Raw genomic sequence first — 16,557 nt, 5'->3', positions numbered from 1 at the left:
TTCTCTTTCCTCACCAACCTACCACTTTTCCCCAAAAAATAATTCTCCCTTCAATACAGCAACCAAAACTGGACAGAAGACACCATTTAGAGATGTTAAATTATGGTGCATTCCTGCAACTGCTGCCAAGGACATTTTATTTCAGTGACACATTTTCCTAGCCTGAACCTGTTAACAAGGTAACTTACCCTCCTCAAACACTAAATGGGATTCTCTACACCTGGTACAAATGAAAAGTGAAAAGAATGAGTCACAACACTCCAATCAATGTTGAAAGTTTAATGTTCCTGCTACATACTGCCTTTCAGAACTGCTAAACAAGAGTGTCATTGGTAACAAAACTACAGTAAGCACCAGAACAGTTTTAATTTAACCAATGCCATAAGAACTGGCACCTCATTTATATTCTTCTTCTTTTTGCTGCAGTCTGGAGAGCACAAGAACTGCTGATTTAGAACTAGCATGTCAATCTGGAGAGAAGCTTACCAAAATCCGTCAATAGGATATATTCACAACCCTGAATCTTGCAGGCTGCAGGCGTGCTTTGACATCTAACAATTCCCCTTTTCAAATATTGTATCCCACTGTATGTTATGAAGGTGTTAAATGAGAAAGTAATCAAAGAGCAAGCCAAATTTGTTAAGCAGTGAATTTTGAAACTTACAACTTTAAAAGTTCATCTTCTTTTTAAAATACAGTTACCAGATGCTCTTAGCAAAAATGGGCTAGATCTAAGTAAGGACTTCAGAGCCTTCCCGTGTCCAGAAGTATGAACTCCAAAGCCCCATCTTAATGACTTCTCAAGCTCAGAACATACCATCAGAGTTTGGTCTCTACATGTCCTGAAGTTTAAACTTAACCCTGGGAGATGTTTAGAGAAGAGACCATGTGAAACCCAAACACCTGGCAGGGTCAGTGCCTCAAAGGATAAGCATATTCTGATACCACAAAACCAACCACATCTCCTTTAACACATAGCTACTGAGAGTGGTTGTTAAACTTTTATAACTGCTTTTTCTATGCTATGATCTGTGTTACCTAAAAACCACCCAAGATCACAGCTTCAATGGTCCTGCTTTATATACAGCTACAGATAACAAGCTCCTTCTCCCAAATCCATGGATATCTGGAGAGGAGAGAGATGAAGCCTGCTGACAGGGATTCTGAAAAGAAGCACTGTGATATTTAAGCCTTCAAGGAATTAAAAAGAAAAATCAGTAACAAAACTAAAACAGTTTACTCAGAGGACACTAGACCCATCCTTCTTTTCTTGGGGGGGGGCGGCTGAGGATTCAGAAGGGCACTTGGGATAAGCTTCATTCTGTATTACTTACCCTCCAGGCAAGAGACATGCTAGAGAAACTCTTCCACCAGCCCCATCCTAATGTGGTTGTTACCTCCTGCTTGCCCTGCTCTTTTCAAATCTTTATGGCTAAGTGTATAAGCATCACAAAAAAAAAGTAGCTACTGCAGAAATAGATCCATGGCTAGCTGGATATTTCTTTTTAACACTACAAGGACCCTTCCATCCCTGAAAAAGCTACCTACTTGCTTAGAAGATCAGAACTTATACTGTTGTGTGAAAGACAAGACAGCACAGAGTACAGTAGCATGCTACTGACTGGAAAAACTCAGAATACATCAGTTCATAGTCTCTTTCAGCTGAATATGTTTAAATCCACATCTCATCAAGCACCTCCACTGCTAGGCTAGGGGCAAGGTCAGAAAGCGAAAGATCTTCTAGCCCATGTGTTTCAACTGACAAAAATATCCAATATGGACAAAGTATGAACCAGAATGCGCAAACACAAGCACAGTGAACAGACATTAGGTGAAGAAGGTGGAATTTCTTTGGGTTTGTTTCCTCATAATGCTTGATACAGTGAGGACAAACTAGAATACAGCCAAGTGTTCCAGCACTCCCTTTGGCTGCAGGGCATGTTTTGTTCAGGACCACCTAGCTTCATCTACACAGACTGAAAATCCAAGGCACTTTGCTCCAGATCTCATACTAACAGGCAATGCCTTAGAGTCAGGCACAGCAATACAGAAGTCCTTTATCAGATCTAGCCCCACTTCTAAGAACTTGTCTTCTCTAAAATGGCAGTGTGGACCAATCACTGAAACATCAAGCTCAGATTCACAAGTATCACACTGCAAGTGGAAAGTATGCATTGAACTTTCCAAACTATTGTGTTTGTTCTTCAAATGCTATATAATTTACTTTTCCGTAATTATCAGCTTTTGTTTCTAGTAAAACTGCAGCATGTAAGATATGCATTACCAGTTTATACATGCAGATACACACGTAATAAAACAAGACTAGCTTCTGAAAATACTAGGTTTTATTCACACCCCTGTGGTAAACAATAACCTTAATATGATGACTAGGTTTTTTTTGTAGATCACTATGTCACATAAAATACAAAACCCATAGCATAAACAAGCTGACAGTTATGAATGTTTAATGTGGTCTCATTGGGAAATTAAACAAGTTATACTAGTCTTCTCAAGTAGTCAAATTCAAAATGCATCATCATCTCCTAGTTAGTACAGGTCACTGCCATTTCTATAACAAAGTAATAAAGGCACAGCTAGTGCAAGCAGACTTAAACCCGTTCAGACTACTGGGCTGAAAAAATACTTTGGTTGGTTCTTTAGGAGAGAGTTTTCTCTAAACAAATATTGGTCTCAGTTAACAGTTCTGATCATCTTCACAGCTGCAGTCTAATAGCTACATGACAAAGACTTCACAAGAACCAAACTATGTAGCAATGAATTAACATTCATGCTTTAGGGGATTTACTGCATTCTACATATTGGCAGAAAATTATACTGTTAAAATGCTAGGTAGATTGAACCTACATTTTAAACTGGTTCTTAAGTGTTTGATTTCTTTTTTTAACAAATTGGTTACTTAATTCTACCAAGATACAAAACATAAGGCTGTAAGTAACTAATAGTTGTGTTTAGGCTATTACAGTGCAGGTAATCCTCAAGGCCACAGACACACTGCTTCACTGCTGCTTGCATTCTGCTGGGTTTTGATCCTTCTGTTGAGAAAAAAGGAAATACCAGTTTACAGAAATCAGTATTTTAAAAGAACTATCAATATTGCTAAGCATGCTTTCTCAAGCTGCAATATTCAAGTTCTTCCATCTTTTCCTTGCACTAATTGTCTAGCATTAGCAACACTGCTGTCTTTAGATGCAGCAACATCCACATTGCATTCATTTTGGCTTTGTCAGCCCATCAGGATACAATCCAGAACAAAAATCTGTTCAGAACTAAGTGTGGTGAAATACTCTAAAAGACACTGTAACTGGAGAAAGGAGAAGAGTGATGTGCAGTAGCAAACAACCCAGCTCAGAAAAAGCATGCAGACCCTCTTCACAGTTTGAGACAAAAGAAACTTCCTATGGGCAGTAACAAGAGCATGGCCTTATGCCAAAAGACACTGTAGAGCAAAGCAATGAAATGTCAAAACACAGTTCCTAATGCTCTGGAAACATCTTTTGCAATAAATTCCAGTTATTAAAAAATTCTAACACAGAAAATGTCTTCTGTTCTTGAAACAGACAGCCAGTAATCTGTCACAGAAATAGGGGAATTTAAGTGTTTTGGGGGGCAGAGTTCAGTTGCAGGTTTTACTCCACTACCTTCCTTGGTCTGGACAGCTATTCTAGGACCACAGTGCTTTAATACATTTAGCTGGCTTACAGCCTGAAATCAGCTTACAACACTATACTACCACTACTATCTCCAGCCCTTGAGCAGCTCATAGTCTTGCCCTTTCTCAGTTCTGTTTCACTGAGAAAAGTGAAACAGAAAAGCAATCTGAAATGGTGGGAATAAGTCCAACTTGCAGCTGTTTCATTTTGATTCCAAAGCTTTCTTGACTAGGAAGCAATTTGAATACACTATAGCAGATGAAACATCACCGAGAGGGCTGTACATTTTGATTACAAGTTTGTACCCTGTCTTTCTATGTACAATGCTAAGATTATGTAATTTTTTCAACAGTACTTTAATAGTAGCTCAAACCATTCCTACTGAAAAGCACTCATTTGAAATGACAAGCCCTTTTAACAGCAGGCATTTTGGAGCAGACCTCATGACTGCAACTTTCACCTACCACCATCAGATGCTTTCAGGTGGCCAGATGTACCTATCCCTCAGCTATTAAAAAGCTATGAATTGAGCAGCTCACGTTTGTTTTTCCAGCCTGATTAGTGATCTGCCCTTCCCATGGAGTAAGAAAGCTCCCAGTTGCTCTTGGCTGTTCACATTTTAGCACTTGGCTGTAGATGTGTTCCTGAACCTTGACTTTTGCTACCTCAAACAATAAAAAACTTGCCACTTATCTAACCTGAAAGGGCCTGTTTTGTATTTTGCTATGAAAACCTGTGCCAGAGCCAGCTTGTAGTAAGTTCCCAAAAACTGAACCTGGATTACACAGTTCTCTCCATGTCCTGACAACCATTTTGCAATTTTCATCATTAGGCAGCTGCTTGCTGCAAGACGAGTTCATAGAAAACCAAGCCTGAGTAACCTCAGTGCTCAAAGCCAAAGTTACTTTTACAAAATGACTCCTGGAGAAAGAACTTTGTAGAAGTTTCTCTACCAATACTAGTCTGTCAGAACTAGGCCTGAAACAGCCTCAAAACAAAACATGCTCACCATAGGAACTATTGATTTAATACTTAAATTAAAATCAAGATTCAACATACATAAAATTTTAAATGTCTGTTGCATACACAAACTTCAAACATTCATTTTAATTCCTTACTTTTGGGTCATAATCAGGATCATTTTCTTCATCTGCTTCTTCTTCTCCCTCCTGAAAGAAAACTTGTTAATATTTCTCTAGCTTATCCACATCCAGGTTTCTGAGCCATTTTAATGAAAATTAACATTAAATTGTACTCAGAAATACAATATTACCACTTTATGTTATACATATTGTATTAGTTTATCCTCCATAAAGTGCATCTTTCGACATGAGTTGTAGCTTAATTTTTAGGATACCTTAAGCATTGTCTTAGTTTGGTTTGGGTTGGTTTTTTTTGTTGTTGTTGTCGTCTTGCTGGTTTTTTGGATTTTTTTTTTAATTATTCACCTGAGATCCACAAAACAATGTGTTCTATCTTACTTCAGAAGTAATTCTTAAACTTAGTGTCCAGAGCACTCAAAAACTAAAGGAACTCTTATTCCAGAAAATAAACTACAACAGGTAAGCTATTTGAGTCAAAGGAATCTGTTATCTTACCTCATCATCTGCCTCTTCACCTTCTTCATCATACTAGAAAAGAAAATAAATAGTTTTGATAGCACCATAAATGCAGTCATTTATAGCTCAAGTAGATGTCGGAGAGCACTCTGTATTGTGCTCTTAAGAGACTCATAGACTGGTTTGGGTTGGAAGGGCCCTTGAGGGTCATCTAGCTCCAAGCACCCTGCCACAGGCAGGGAAACCTTCCACTAGATCAGACTGCTTGGAGTCCCATCCAACCTGGCCTTGAACATCTGCAGGGATGGGACATCCACAGTTTATCTGGTCAACCTGTTCCAGTGTCTCACAACCCTCGCAGTAAAGACTTTTTTCCTAATATCTAATCTAAACCTACGCTCTTTCAATTTGAGCCCAGAAGCTCCTGTGTCTGTCAGATTTAAAAACGCTTTTTTCATCAGCACAAGCGAGGTTCAACTTCCCCTGCCAAGCTCTGGCAGAGCAGACTGTTCCACCCTTCCATGCAGCCCGAGAGGAGCTGATTACACTGCGGTACCACTTGGGGACGGCAGGGGACAGCAGAGCCCAAGGCAACCAGACCTGTCAGTACCCTCCCTCCTCCTAAGCCGCAGGCAGCCAAGCCTTCGCAACAAGGGCCAACAGTTTGGATTCTAAGAACTCATTTTAAGACAGGACTTATCTAAGCCATTTTAACTATCAAACTGTCCTTGTTTGAGCGGAGGCAGGGGACAGAAAAATGTTTTACACCTGTATAAATTTGAGGCTTCATGGTTTGTCAATTTCAAGTTTAGTTCGGCTCTTTTAAAATACTTAAGCTTTTGCAGAACTTGCTGTGATTATCTTGGCATGCTTTGAAATGTGCTTATCTAGCTTTTTTTTAATAAGAGAGTACTTTTGAATGGAAGAGGCTTGAATCTCATGAAATTTCATAGCCCAATATCACTGCAAGCACAAAGAACAGGCTGAGCAGCTAGATACAGTTCTCATTTGTTCTCTGGCAGCTCATTACAGTTCTACAAAGTATTGGGTACACCTCTCTAGGAATGCCTTACACACAAAATGCTACTATGACATCCTCTAGATGTTCAGCTTCTACCACTGCTTTTGCCACAAAACTCTGAAGTCACTACTTCAAAGATGAATTATTTTCATGCTTTCTCGAACAATCGAGGAAGCTCTGCTGCAACTAACGTTGGTACATCCCATTCTAAAGATACCAATGTAAGAAATTACCCAAGGTCTTTAAGCAGCACTGTTTCAAGGTTTATAGTGTTCTGAATGAACTATTACACTTACGTCATCGTCATCATCTTCAATAGCTTCTCCAGTGAAGTACAATACTGACCGGGGGACTATGCGTTCACGCAAGAAATGACCTATTTCAAAGTCTGCAGCAAGGATTGCCTCGGAATCATCATCCTGTATAAAACAACATTATTTCCTGAACTATAAGATGGTAACTACTTTACACATACACACAAGTTACATGGATTTTGATGTGGCCAGATTTACACAAATCCCATTACTGATTTTTTTTGCTCCAAGACCCGCTTTACCAAACTGAAACTGAGGAGCCAAGTTTGACACTTTCAACAGCCCATCTACATTATAAAGTCAGGAGCTGCTGCTTCAGTAAGCCTAATTATATACAATTCTGGAGTTCTTTTTGTTCCAAGTAGAAAGATTATTTAGTATCTCTCATAGACTTTCAGTTCATATGCACAATGTCCTTTAAGAACTGAACAATAGCCAGGTGAGCTTATCACATTAAAGATTTTACAACCTACTTCTGATTCCTACAGCACATCTCCTTCTTGATTCCCATTAGACAGGCAACTATTGAAGCACCTGAACACCTAAAAATATTCCCTTGATCCAATCCCAAGTATTCTGCTGTCTCCCATCTGAGCAATTATTTTCAATTCAAAAGACTTCTTTTTGGGTTGGGGTTTTTTTTTTTTCTAAACATGAACGTACAGCTTTTGGTGTCCATGCCAACTAGAGTTCTAACAGCATGCTTCTGGAAGCTTTTATTTCGTATTTCTCACTCATACTGTGTAACATATTCCCTACTGTTAAGTATTTTTGGTAGTTTTTCTCCTTACAAAAACATGGCTTATTGCCATAGTGAGCACACAGAAAAGCGGGCTCTTGCAGTTTTCCATTCTTGTTTTATTACTTTCTTCACGATGTAACAGCTTGAGAAATTTTTAACAAAATAAAATACAAACTGGATACATTCAGCCATTAGATAAAATCAGCCAAAGAATGCCTGAAAGGAGAGACTTACACCACCCATTAAATCGAAGACTGACAAATGAGGATCACTACATTTCTACAACTGTTAACAATTCACAAGGTAGCTTTCAGGAGGCATAAGCTGTTAAAGTTGACTAAATGAAAGTCTACCATCCAACTCAACAAACACTCCTTCTAACGAAGAAAACTCAAATACATACTAGTCTTCATAGGTATTCTCAGTTAAAGACAGAATTTGTCTTTAAGTTGAGGCTGTTTAACAAATTCTAAAATTCCATAAACACTCCACCATCATTTTTTAAATAAGTCAACTTACCAGGTCTCCACTTTCAGGAACTGTAGAAAAAAGAACAGAAGAAACAAGTGAGTGAGGTATATTCTACATTTAAAGTTAATGCACATAAACTAGTATTCAGCTTACCTTCCGGAGGACTGAAGAAGTTGAAGAAAGAGTCATTGGAAACAGTTTTTGTCACCGTCCTAACTGTTCCACGGCCCTTATGTTTCTGCTTCTTCTTAATGGTTTTCAGAGTAACGTTCTTTCCTTTTTTCCAGTCTATTTGGCAACTAAAGAGTAAATAAAAAACAAATGACACAAAAACCCCCACAACCAGCTGCAGCTTCATACCATTCGCCTTGTTACAAGTATCTACTGAGGCTATCACAACTGCAAGAGACACAGGGAAGAGAAAATTTTAAGGTTGTATTTATTCAGTGCTATCTTTTCATTAGTTTATATGTTGAGAACAAAAGTAACGGGTTCATTTTAGGATTATTTCCATCCAGAAGTTTTTCCTTCTCCACTCAATCTCTGAAATGCTAATTTTCATTAGCTACCAAGTACTGCCTAGCTTCTTATCAACCACTAGTACTGCACCATTTTTAGAGCCACCCATCCACTATAAAGTAATGTCATATTTGGGCCTGTTAGTAATATGCCAAAGTTCACTGCATCTATCATTATAACCAGGAAGTCCTTAAAGTAATGCATCAAGCAGGCATGTATTTTTTGGCTGATTTTGAGTTGTTTGTGAGGGTTTTGTCTTCTTGTGTTTTATTCGTTTGTTTGGGTTTTATTGTTTTGGGGTTTTTTAACTCCATCCCGCTTACAGAGCAAAATCATGCCTACAGGCTTCTCTAACAGCCAAAGCATTCTGGCACCACATAAATGAAAAAGTTACATCAGTGAAACTAACTGCATTTGCAAAAGTACCTGATTAGATTCTTTTAAAGGCTCAAAAAAATGGAGTGAGTTGCTTTGGGACAAGAAGGGGCTATCTTAGCTAAAAGACACAACAAGGACTAGGAGTCAATCATTTTTACAGAAGCAGTGGCATCTCACACCAAACTCTGCCAGGATTCATGCTTTTCAAAAACAGTCCAAACTGGGGAAGACAAAACAGTTTATCAAAGCTACCCAAGCATTTAAAACTTACAGGACTTTGCAAAATATGTGAAGTGACTGGGAAATAAAGTGGTAAATAAGTCAGTATGAGCAACTGGAGATTAATGTAAGAATAAAACCAAAACTGACTATGCAGTGATAGGCCGTATCACTACATCACTACTCAGAAGAGCAGTCAGAACATTGGCGACGTGAACACCAAAGCTACTGAACAGGCCCAAGTATACTCATAAGGTAATTACGTACAACAGTTTTCTCTCATCCCTCTGTTCACAAAAAAGGGGCATGTAGAGAAAAAATTACTTAGCTAATTTAAAACAGAAGATTTCACTAAGAAAGGAGTGTGACAGCTTTTTAAAAACGAGTAACCTGGAATTAACTGATGACTATTCTCCATTTCACAAATGGATAGATATTCAGAGGCAAACAGTCAACACTCAAAAAACAAAATGGGTAATTGCAACATTAAAAGTAAATCTGTAATAAATTCCCCAAAATGCTGTGTGTCAGAAATACAAAAAGATTAAAAGAAGCAATCAAATTCTAGCAAAAGCTTTCCAGGCCTACTAAAAGATACCACCATCCACCTTTCAATTCACCTTTTGTGCTTGCAGAACAGTATTAAGAAGAAAATACAATACTGACTAAATTTTTAATTTATATGCTTATATAATATATATGATTATAACCTATGCAATATAAATCATGTGGTTTTTCTATATTGCACTGATGTTATGGATAACAACTAAAACACTCAAGTCAAACCTAGCTGTTCACAAGTTATTAGGGGAATTATCTTTTCCAGCACCTCCCCAAGATGCTGTAAAAGTCTAGTTGGATAATGCTAAGGAAGAAACTGTTATATTGCCTTAAAGCTATCTATTAGCACTTACCCTGTACAACCCATGATTTCTGGTCCATCAAAGGAGAAGGGATCAGAATCATCTGGCTCTGACCTCATTCTGTACGTCTTTGTCAACACTTCGTTTGTGAAGTAGTCATTTGGTTCGAAATGAAATTCTAATGTGAAACTCTTGAAAAAAATTGCAGAGCAGTAACTTTAGTTATTTACGAACACCTTTAACACCTAAAAGCCAAACCCAAAAAATACCCATGCAACAGAATACACCTTCTCTCCAATACATCCACAGTTTATTCTATTTGCTACCCAAGTCCTACATAAATCTTCAAATCCTTTCATTTACTTGATCTTGCACTTACTAGTTGTTATACTGCTTGCAGGAATGACAGACCTCCCAGCACACAGCTTTCCTGCTGCTGATGTATAGGGAGAACTTCTAAATTTAAAAATATTAGAACTTAGAAAACTGTCTGATTTCTGCCAGGGAAATCTAAGAAATTACATCAGTTACACAAAAAGTACCCAAAAGTATCAAAATGAGATGGTGAAACTTAAGTCACCAGATATTAAGGCCAATCTCGTCAGAAGCTGAAGGTTAAATCTAGTACATGTTTATTCACAGGGTGGTGCAAGACTACCACTAGTCCTTGTATTTCTTTCTCAGAAGCAGCAGCTGTATATTTTCTCATGACTTCCACAAGACAATTGGCAATCACAGATCATGTTGCTAAAATACAAAATAATTCTTAAGATAACACAAAAGTAATCTTGTTTAATAAGTTAAACTAACCATAGGCTGTCCAACTTCTGAAAATTTCACTTTTATATCTTTTAAATATTTCAGGATAGGTTCATCATGCTCCTGTAGAGAAAACACAGTGTATTTAATTTTCATAACATTAAATTATACACAGATTTAAGGCCTTGCAGAGATAAAAAGCCATGTTTAGAACAAGTTTTCCTCAGAACAAAAACCTTGTTAACACTGAAATACTTCCATGAACATGACCAGCAGATGGCAACAATGGCTGTGTACAGAGTCTCCAACACAGCACACAATCAAAACCCATGCAACCACCAAGTATAGTTTCTGGTAACATCTAACACATGTTTCACACACACTTTATAAGCACCAAAAATGTATTAGGATCATAGAATAGGTTCAAAAAATAAAACAGTAGGGAAGTATTTCAGTGCTTTATACTCTCACTTGGAAAGTTACCAGAGATGACATCCAACTAATGGCTCCATTATTGCTCTCCAACAGACATATCAAGCATCATAGTGTATCCACTGCTTTCTTAAAGACACAAGGATTAATTACCAATGCAACTTTAAACAAGCCTAGACCACCACCTACCTGAACCATATCACTGAGCAAGTCCACATTCTTGAATACTGTCAGCCAAAACTCAGGGATTCCTTTAGGGTCTTCTTTTTCTTCATCTTTTTTTTCTTCTTCAAGCTTAGCTTTCTCTTTCATTTCCTCCTTGAGAAAATAAAAATATTATGTTTCCTTAATTTTAAGAGTGTCCAAAAGGTTCATCAGTTCTTTGTTGATAGCAGTATGGATTAGGTTTCATGTGGATGCTTTAAGCAACCATTAAGAATTAATATTGTTATTAACAGCAAGTAATCATTACAGACCTGATTTTGTAAAAAAATTTCAGGTTATTGAATCTTGTTTCATGCTAAAGCTTGAGATATTGATGAGAACCAATTAAGATACTCACTGAAATTTCTTCATCAGCATCTGCTTTCCATTCACATTCTTCTTCTGTAGGTTCATAAATGGCATTGATGATTTCACTTCGCTGGAAGATTAAACCAAGAATATTTTCAAATTTCCTAGTCATTGCAATCAGCAATGCCCTAACCAATAAATTCCTAATCCTAAATTACACAATTAGTAATATATTAACTACTTATCAAAACTTTTTCTTTTGGCTCTAGAGGATAGATTCAGCAGTTAGGAGGTTTCCAACACACTAAAATAAACACCAAAGTCCCAGAAAAGATACAGTATCATCTGACATCTGCCCAACTAAAATGAAGGCTGATATATTGAAGTCATTTTGGTAACCATGAAACAGACTTAACCTTTTGCTCTCTTAATCTTAGTTGATATTCCCTTGAATAGCAAAATTGTATCAATTGAATTGAAGGGGCACATATGAGACCAAAGTAATTAGGAACATGAATATGTTTTCTGGTTTTTATATTCCTTTGTATTTTAGATGAAGCTTTACAGTACAAATCAGAGTAGCATTAAAATACCTTGTCAAATAAGGGCTGATAGAGAGCAGCATACTTTCTTTCCAGCTCATGAACTTCCTCATAGAACTTTGCTTCTATCTGTGCGCACTGAACTTGAAGGTTCTTGAGAGCATTCACACGTCTTTTAACAACTTTAGGCAAGCTGAAAAATTCAGTGGCAGAACTGTTACTAACACTGCATTTTAAACACATTGATCCCTCCTTAACCAGACCCCTTGCAAGTTAACCAACTCGTACAACACATTTTACACTCTGTCTCAAGATTTAGAAAGCTTAAATCAAAACTACAACCAAATTTCACCACCGAGTTTGAAATCCTTAGCACAAGCTCTTAAACTGAGGCTCAACCACAGTTACAACCAGAGTATTACAAACACCTGGGTAAATCATGAGAGAAACTTGTGCAATAAATCTTCATTCTAAAACAAGTTCTACATTATCAATGAATAACAAAGTAAATTCATAGTATTGAGTACAACTAAGAAGGAACTCACCATTACTTTGCTTGGTTTTATGAAAAAGTTCAAGACAGTTGAGTTCTTCTTTGTTAAGAAATTTAATCTTCAAAATTTGCTGCTTTGTTTCACTGAGCAAAGCACATGGTAGCACTGTCTTGAAACACACTGTACCAAAGTGAGCCAGAACTGGTTTGCTAAATGAGCCACTATTACAAATGTGTAAAAGGAAAGCAATTATTGCATTCCTCATAAATGCAGATCAACTATGGAAAATTTTGTCAAGAATTTATAGGAAGTTTTGATACATGAGAAAACCACATGAAGTGGTTTCCTCTATCAGCTAGTGGTTACACTCTAAGCGTAAAATGACTATATTAGAGACACTAGGCCTCCAAGTATCTCTCTACAGTTTAAATAACTGATGTTTCATGACTAAGGCAAAGTTAAAAAAGAGATTCCAAGGAGCAGGAAAGTGTTTTAAGTGTGCCATATTGTAACTGCAGGGGAAAAGATCAGCCACTGTAAATATTAGCATTCCTTTCCTCATAAAAACTCAACTAAAAACTCTTCAATTCTGAGATGCACTACAGACAGACTATATTAGTTTTTCTACTATCTGAGCAGCACAGTGGTTTATGACCACTAATGCCATAGACAATACTGTTCAGAAAGCAAAAGAACTACTTAAAACACTCTGCTCATGCTAAACAAATGCTGTACCTTTCTACATATCCTGCAGATGTTCCTACGAGACCATCAAGTCTTTCCTGAAGGGCTGCAAGAATCTGAGGATTTTGCATCATCTGCACAGTCAACTGCCGAGCTAATTAAAAAAGAAAATTATGTAAGCAAAAAGTGCATTTTTTGGACTAATCTTGAAAGAAAGAATTGTGTATATAAAAAAAGAAAATTAGATAAGCAAGAATTACAGATGCAGAAGAACTGCTGAAAACTGTGTCAAGTTTCCCTACTACCAAAACATGTTTCTGATTTATAAAATCCAATTTCCCTCCAGAATTCCTACAGTATAATTTCCCCTCTGATTCTCACCTATAATAGCTAGGAAATCACTGAAAATACACATTATTCATCTCTAGGTTGCTGTGGGACACTTACCATTTAATTACTGTACGCCATTTAATTACTTCAGCTAGTGAATGTGTTCCTCAAAATTTTGCAATCCAGTTTTGAAAACACTTCTTTGAATAGGTTAGCAAAGCATAACATCTTGAGCAAAATGTTCTACCTTCATGTTATTATTCTTTTCAAGCAATCACATAACATGGCACTATTAGCAGTCCAAGTAATTTTGTTGCAGTTTATTAGTTATTTCTCTTCTGGCTAATTGCTCTTTAGATTCTATCTGTGCCCCCAGACCTTAAATACAAAGCATGAGTAAGACTGTTCAGCACTGACAAAACAAGCATTATGATATGCATTCATGTTTTTTCTTGAGGGGGAAAAAAACCGATTTATTTATTTTAAGAGTGGTAACATTAAACATAATTTGTTCTGTTCACAGTCAACTCAGCAGCAAAGTACTAATCAAAAAGTAAGATACACATACACATATATGTACATTAATTTTTTATACCCAAAGCTTCAGATTTGTGAAGTTTTTAACTGTTTACAGCTTTCAAATAATCCAGTCACATATCCACAACAATCCCGTCTTTCCCAATTATACAGATAGCCAGCACTGCCTGACCTGGTATTAACCATGACTAAAATGAGTAACTGCAGACAACAAATAAAAATCTCACAATTTAAAAAAATGAAGTCCTTGCTTCAGAACTCAAAGACAATTGTACTTCTGAAATTCTTTTACCATTTCCTATTATTTTTTGCAGTAAAATCCTTTTAACACTAACTAGAAAGCACATATGCTTAGATGTTTAGAAACTCTTTGTTTCAACATTACCTTTGCTGTTGGCATCTTCACCAGTTTCTTCTTCTTCTACTTCTTCAACATCTTCCATATCCTGTTGATCAAGTTCAGACTGTTCTTTGCTATTAGAAATATTCAAAAACAGCATCAATAGGTTAATTTTATAAAACACTATAATGAGTTTAAAGACATCAAACTAGAGATTACATGGGTAGAAGCAAACCGTTGCATCTTGTGTTCTATGACAAACAAGGCTTAATAGCCAAACAAAGCCAAATTTGTCTTCATAGAAGTTTCACATTTGACAAACCCAGAACAGATTAAAGCATTAGCAACTTTCCAGAATTACAAAAAGTTTCCTTTCTGCAGAAGTCCTTCATCTCATGTTCTCATCAACAAGTCAAAGCCTCCTTCTGCTCTACATATCTTCCTTAAGATGTGCACGCCTTGAGAACTGTGGGTAGGTTCACCTAATCTATACTTCAAATGCCACAAAATAAGAGCACTCAAAGTACAGAAAAACCCTACATAGAGTGAAACAATAGGAATGGGCAATACTATCTGGTTTTCCCCTCTGGAATTCCAACTAACATAGGAAGTTGACTCGTGCCTTCTTCCACTTTTATATTACTTATAATTAAGATCACAAACCCATTTATCATGAGCAACATAAGCTTTTCTCCCACATGCTATAATCCACAGGTCTTGCCACAGTGCTCAAGGGCAGTATCTAGACCCTGCCTATCCGGTATCTGGAGAGCCCAGCCATGTAAAGTACAGCACAGGACACACTCAGAGCCTCAGTAACCTACAGATTTTACTTACTTGTCTATGTCTGCCATTCTGCTAGATTTCAAACCCTAAGGAAAGAAAAAAATCAACACGTAAGAACAGCAGCACTAGATTTCAGTTATAAACTCTGTGGTCACTTGCCACTAAAAAACAAACCATGTCAGCTTTACGAAACATGAGTGATACATCTCCTATGCACATTTTGAGCTCTCAGTCTAAAACACACAGAAATACTGAAAAACTTTGTTCTGGTTTAGAACCTATAGATCTACTCACAAATTGAAGTACCAAGTATCAGCAAAATGCCATGTTGAGTTTTGGATCTTAGGACTGTATTATTATCACTGACTGAAAACCAGTCCTAAGTACAAAATTGGAATATAACCTGAGAAAAACTGAAGCAAAAAGCGTGCTGATAACTATTTACTCATTTCCAGCATGTAATTGCAGACAGGGGATACTTAACAGCTAAATCAATTTAAGAATGAAGATGCCTTTCTGTGGCTTTACTTTTAATCCCAACTTTATAAAACCAATCCAAGTAGTTCATCAGAATATTCACAATATTGCAACATTTTACCAAAAAAATTGGTGCCAGGCTATTGAACATGACTAATTCCCATGTCCTGAATGATCATTAATTTCTTAAAATATCTCAGTATTATCATAAACATATTCCATACATAGTAAGTAGAAACATTTAATATTGAGACTATTGCAAATCTTGCATACCATGAAGCACCTATGTTCCCAAACATATTATAAAATGAGTAACATTTTCTACCAGCAAAACAGTACTTGGGAGTCTAGTTTCCAAAAAGATGTTTCAGGTAACTTGAAGTCTAAGACAATACCAAGCACAAGAAAACACTGTCCCGTTACTGCCATCTTCCAGTAATTCAGGAGGCTCCAACTACCAGGAATAATTCACTGGCTCACAAAGCATGGAAACCAATGCTTTAGAGTCTCTATTTTACCTGCTGTCCTGCAAACTTAAAAAAACTAAAAAAATTCAAGTTTCCTTCAGGAATTTCAACTTATAATGCATTCCAATGGGAATTTTAGCAAAGTATTGGAGGGATGTGGTCCAGAAAAAGTGAAAACTGCACTTGATCTGTCCAAAGTGTAACACAAAAACACAATCCCAGTAAGATCAGGATATTAACAGTCAATATGAAGAATCATGTTAGAATCTAAGCTTCAGAATTAAACACCTACATGTATGTAAATATAATCTAAAGATATTTTTCCTGCCATCATAACTACTTTCCAACAATTAAATAGAAAGAACGTATCTGATGGCCTCATTTAGGACCAAAACTTTAAAGTGCAAATTAAAGATCTAGAATGTAATCCAAAAGATTC

The 16,557-nt window shown here is 36.8% G+C and overlaps 1 protein-coding gene across 2 annotated transcripts in view; it reads right to left on the bottom strand.

Annotated features, from left to right (window-relative positions):
• Window positions 1-264: 264 nt before the first annotated feature.
• Window positions 265-16,557, bottom strand: part of NAP1L1 (nucleosome assembly protein 1 like 1) — a 29,196-nt gene continuing 12,903 nt past the window's right edge. Inside the window, exons 2-15 of one of the 2 annotated variants that reach the window (XM_082280577.1) lie at window positions 15,226-15,260; window positions 14,434-14,522; window positions 13,233-13,335; window positions 12,055-12,196; window positions 11,511-11,591; window positions 11,138-11,266; window positions 10,568-10,639; window positions 9,809-9,948; window positions 7,932-8,077; window positions 7,827-7,846; window positions 6,548-6,670; window positions 5,270-5,302; window positions 4,790-4,840; window positions 265-3,053 (exon numbers count right to left, since the gene is read on the bottom strand). In XM_082280577.1, coding sequence (XP_082136703.1) covers window positions 3,018-3,053; window positions 4,790-4,840; window positions 5,270-5,302; window positions 6,548-6,670; window positions 7,827-7,846; window positions 7,932-8,077; window positions 9,809-9,948; window positions 10,568-10,639; window positions 11,138-11,266; window positions 11,511-11,591; window positions 12,055-12,196; window positions 13,233-13,335; window positions 14,434-14,522; window positions 15,226-15,242 — 1,182 coding nt within the window. In that variant the 5' untranslated portion in view covers window positions 15,243-15,260 and the 3' untranslated portion in view covers window positions 265-3,017. The remainder of the gene's footprint in view (window positions 3,054-4,789; window positions 4,841-5,269; window positions 5,303-6,547; window positions 6,671-7,826; window positions 7,847-7,931; window positions 8,078-9,808; window positions 9,949-10,567; window positions 10,640-11,137; window positions 11,267-11,510; window positions 11,592-12,054; window positions 12,197-13,232; window positions 13,336-14,433; window positions 14,523-15,225; window positions 15,261-16,557) is intronic. The other variant, XM_082280578.1, reaches the window with a different exon arrangement.

The sequence above is a fragment of the Coloeus monedula genome (assembly GCF_965178545.1).
Source record: "Coloeus monedula genome assembly, chromosome: 4".
Classification (NCBI taxonomy): Eukaryota; Metazoa; Chordata; class Aves; order Passeriformes; family Corvidae; genus Coloeus; species Coloeus monedula.
The sequence above is the reverse complement of the archived record's forward strand: the minus strand, read 5'-3'. Positions and strand labels throughout refer to the sequence as shown.